Source organism: Gavialis gangeticus, unplaced genomic scaffold (assembly GCF_001723915.1).
Source record: "Gavialis gangeticus isolate Ggan-Ray unplaced genomic scaffold, GavGan_comp1, whole genome shotgun sequence".
Taxonomy (NCBI): domain Eukaryota; kingdom Metazoa; phylum Chordata; order Crocodylia; family Gavialidae; genus Gavialis; species Gavialis gangeticus.
Window position 1 is genome coordinate 13,653,986 of NW_017729018.1, and position 4,137 is coordinate 13,658,122.

Here is a 4,137-nt window from a genome sequence, read left to right on the forward strand (position 1 = left end):
AGGCTACCCCAAGAGTGTTTTCTCACCAAACACGGCCAAGGAAGCGGTTCCGATGGCGGCAGCTTTCCCCGTGCTGGATCCGGCCCCGGGGGGGGTCAGCCGGGCGCAGGTGGCGGGGCAGAGACCCCCTGGCCCACCGGTTCTCCCCACTCCGTTTTGCACCGGTGGGCAGGCTCAGAGCACCCCGTGGCACAGCAAGGCCCCGAGCCATGTCTGCAGCGAGCCCCCAAACTGTGCCTCACCCCCCACCCAGCCCCCAAAGCCAGCAGAGCTGCAGCCTGACGCTGAGGGTGTCAGCGCCTCTTCTCCCATCTGGGGGGGGTGTGTGTCCCCTCCCTGCCCCAGCCTTCTCCTCTGCTGCCTGGCTGAGCTCGCTCCTGGCTGGGCCTGGGCCTGGACCCGCTGGCTCCACCGTGGAGCAAAGGCCTCCAGAGGGAGCCAGAGACTTTCCAGTGAGGCCCAGAGCGGGGCGGGTACTGGGGCGAGGCCCAGGCCAGCCGGGCGCAGCCTTTGCAGGGCTCGAGCCCGCTCCGAAAGCGCCAGCCGCTGCACGGCGCTCAGCTGTGGCCTGCACAAGTGACGGAGCGACTCTGGTGTCGTGACCCGTTCGGCGAGCCCGCAGCGGGGCAGGGTGCTGCGAGCGCCCCGGCCTTCCGCTGGAAATATCTGGGCTTGTCTTGTGACCCGCATGCACGTGTTGGCCTCGTGTGGTGCCCTGGGGCACCCTTGAAAGGATCTTGAGGCACCCCAGGGTGCTGTGGTCCCCCTGGCTGAGACTCGCCACCCCAACCACACACAGAGATCACAAGTGTGGGCTGGAGCCCCCTGCCCCCATCCCCTGGGGGGGCAGATTCCAGCTGGACCCACCTCCAGGAGGCTCCTCAAGGCACCCCCAGGGGAAGGCATCTGCCTGGGCAGTGGCTGCCTCTGGTGCTGGTGGCCGGACTATTGGCCGTGGGCTCCAGGGCCGAGGTCTGTGTCCAGGCAGGGGCATCTCTGTGCAAGCTCTGCCCAGGGCAGGGGTGTTCTTGGGCAGAGCAGTGCTTTGAAGACCCCAGGGTGCTGGCTGTCATTGCATAGGCACTAACACAGCCCCTCCCCCACCCCCCAAAGCCCCTCTCCAGGATTAATTAAGATTAGGAGCAATGCTAATTAACAGCCTGCTAATTGCACTCGGAAGCCCTGTGCAAATCCTGGGGTTTGCAGGCAGCAGCCACAGCCCTAGAGGCAATGCCAGGTCCCCTTTCCCCAGCGCTGCTGGCAGGGTGGGCTTCCCCCCCTCTCCGCACCCCTTTATGCCCCTTGCTGCACCCCTGTGATGGGAGAAGCAGCTCCGGGTCTCTCGTGTCCTGCCGGGGTTGGGCCTGGGGTCCAGGAGGAGCTGCAGCCGCCGTGTGCTGGACCCCAAAGCCCCGCTGGCAGGGGGACAGCCTGTCCTTGGACTGGCAGCCTCAAGGCATCCCTCTCCCCCGGGCCTGGCCCAGCTGCCCCCCAGCCCACACAGAGCTGCCCAGGCAGGAGCTGGAGCTCAGTCTCCGCCCTGGCAGGGCTGGTTTGGTACATCCTGTGGGAGCATTTTCCTGGTCTGTCTGCTCCCCGGAGCGGGGCTGGGCACAGAGCCACGGCCAGGCGCTGGCCGGGTCCCGGGAAGCCGTGCTGCCAGCGCGGCTGTTGGCAGGGGGTGTCCTTACGCACAGCCCCCCTGGGGCCCTGCGAGCCGGCCGGCCGGCCGAGCCTGCATGGGGCAGGGGACGGAGCTGGTTTCCTGACAAGGCCTTTCTAATCCCACATCCCACTCGGTGCCAAGGCAGCTCCTCTCACGTAACCAGAGCCCAGAGGTTGCATCAGTTCCACGTAGCTGCTGTAAACAGTTGTGTTCGCCCAGGGACCCCGCTCACCCTGGGCCCTCGGGACAGCTCGTTACCGCCCTGCCACGCACGCAGCCAGTGGGCAGGCGGGCAGCGAGCGGGTCCACGCTCACAAGCCCTCGTGGAGCCCCCAGCGGAGCTGGCCGTGCGGGTGGTGCCGAGCCTGCCCCGCTGCTTCGCCTTGCCAGGGCAGAGGACAAGCTTCTTCTCCTCTCCTCAGGCCCCAGAAGAGCAAAGCCCTGCCCTAGCTGGCAGACCGGAAAGGCCCAGGGACTCAGAGCGAAACACAGCCGAAAGCCCCATTTCTCACCTAGCCCAGAGCTCAGCTCCACCCACACCTGCAGCCCGGGGTGTGATCGTGATCAGCGCCTTGTCGGCCCGGGACCGGGGGCCCGCTGGGCTGTGCCGGGCACCGGGTCACAAGCTGCCCCTGCCACCCAACGCTGCGCAGGGCGGGAGGGGACAGGCTGGCTCAGAGCGGGACGTGGGCGTGCTGACGGCCACCCCACAGGGCACAGACCCAACTGGGAGGAGAAGCCAGTCACCCGAGTCCTGGTCCAAGAGCCAGGGCCCATTTCAGGTGCCCCCATCTAGAAGGGGCTGGCCGGTTTCCGACTGGCGCGAGGGCCCCAGGGGACCCAGCACTGCTGGTCTGCTCTGGGCTGCAGCTCCCCCGAGCACACAGCCATGGCACACCGCTGCGCCATGCATGCTCCACCTGTGTCTGCCAGCCCCCAACTCTCCAGCTAGTGGCAGGTGGCTGGAGGGGGCGCAGAGCCCTGGGCCGCAGCCTGGGTGGAAGGGGGCTGGAAAGGCTGGGCCCGCGCTCTGCTGCAACCTGGGCTGGTCTCTGCTACAGAGCGTGCCTCAGGAAGCGGCCCAGGTGCGGGGCAGAGCGGGTGGAAGCAAACTGGCACCAAGCACAGAGAGGGCAGGGCTGCTCGGCCCTGGCCACGGAGGGCCTGCTCCGGCCACCCCCCTTCTCCTAGGCCTTAGGCCACGAGCTGGGGCAGGTATCAGTGCTCAGTCTCAGCAGCTCTCTCCCCTGGAGCATCACCCTGCCCTGCTCCCCTTGGGCGGCAGGTGCGTCACTTGTGGTGGGAGCCGCTGCGGTGACAGATGTTATCGCCTGCTACCCGCCGAGCGAAACCTCATCAGCAGGCTGCTGGGAAACAGCAGTGACGGCTGCGCTGGGTGGGAGGAGGGGAAGGCCTCTGCCCCCCGGTCTCCCCGTCGCGGGGCCGGAGCCCTTGCAGGGTCTCTGCTCGGTTCGGCCCCAGCAGGCCGGGGCCAGGTGCTGCTTCCCTCCGCTCCAGGGAAAGGCAAGGGAAGAGCCTGGCACTTGGCAGCCTGCGGCGAGAGGGGCTGGGTATAAGCTGAGGCTCCTGGGTCTTGCTAGCACAGAGGGTCGGGGCACGCAGGCTCAGCAGAGGCTGTGCCGGGGGTGGAGAGATGGTTGATCCATCAGAGAGGTAGCATTAAGGGCCTGGCAGAGTGACAGTGACCCTGGCCTGGTGCGGCACCCCCAGACGGCTCGTCCGCTCCCCTGGGGAAGGCTCCTTGCGCTGTCCGGTGCGGGGGAGCCGGAGCCGGAGCCGGGAAGGCAGCAGCACGGCCATGCCCGGCTGTTTCCTCCGTGTGGACCCGACCCCTTGGAGCCGCCCCCACGAACAGACACGGGGGCTGGTGCAGGGCAGAGGAAACCGCTGCTCTCTGGGCCTCGGGCAGGGCGCCGCGGGCAGACGGCTGCGTCCCCGCCGTCCTGCTCCCGGGTCGGGGTCGGGGTCGGGGTCGGGGTCGCCCCGCCGCGGGCTGGAGGCAGGGAGGTTGGTTCGGGGCCCTGCAGCTCCGCCCGGCCCAGCAATGCCACGGTGACTCGGCCCCGCGCTATTGCCACCCTGCTCGTGGGAGGCTGCGGCTGCAGCGGGAGCGCGAGCAGCAGTTTGCGGCAGGGATCGACGGGCTCAGGCCGCGCCTGGGTGCAGGAGGCCGGGTCCCCCCGCGCTGGAGCGCACCGCGTCGCCCGGGGCGCGTCCCCGTGCCCATGCCGTCTCAGGCCGCGGAGGGGAACGGGCGTAGCCCCGGGCTGCGGCGTGTCAGCGCCCCGGCGTCTCTCAGCCGCTTCTCTGACTGCGAGACGACGCTCCCGCTGCCAGCGACACGCGTCCTGAGCCCGCGGTGCCCTGGCCTCCCAGCCCATGGCCGTGCCTTGAGCCTGGCGGGGTGGAGAGGGGCGCCCGGGCTGCTGCCAGTGCTCGGGGCTCGGACA

The 4,137-nt window shown here is 69.1% G+C and overlaps 1 protein-coding gene across 1 annotated transcript in view; it reads right to left on the minus strand.

Annotated features, from left to right (window-relative positions):
- TMEM221 (transmembrane protein 221) overlaps positions 1–211 on the minus strand; it is a 14,743-nt gene extending 14,532 nt beyond the window's left edge. The window contains exon 1 of the mRNA XM_019513174.1: positions 27–211. Coding sequence (XP_019368719.1) covers positions 27–211 — 185 coding nt within the window. The remainder of the gene's footprint in view (positions 1–26) is intronic.
- Positions 212–4,137: the final 3,926 nt, after the last annotated feature.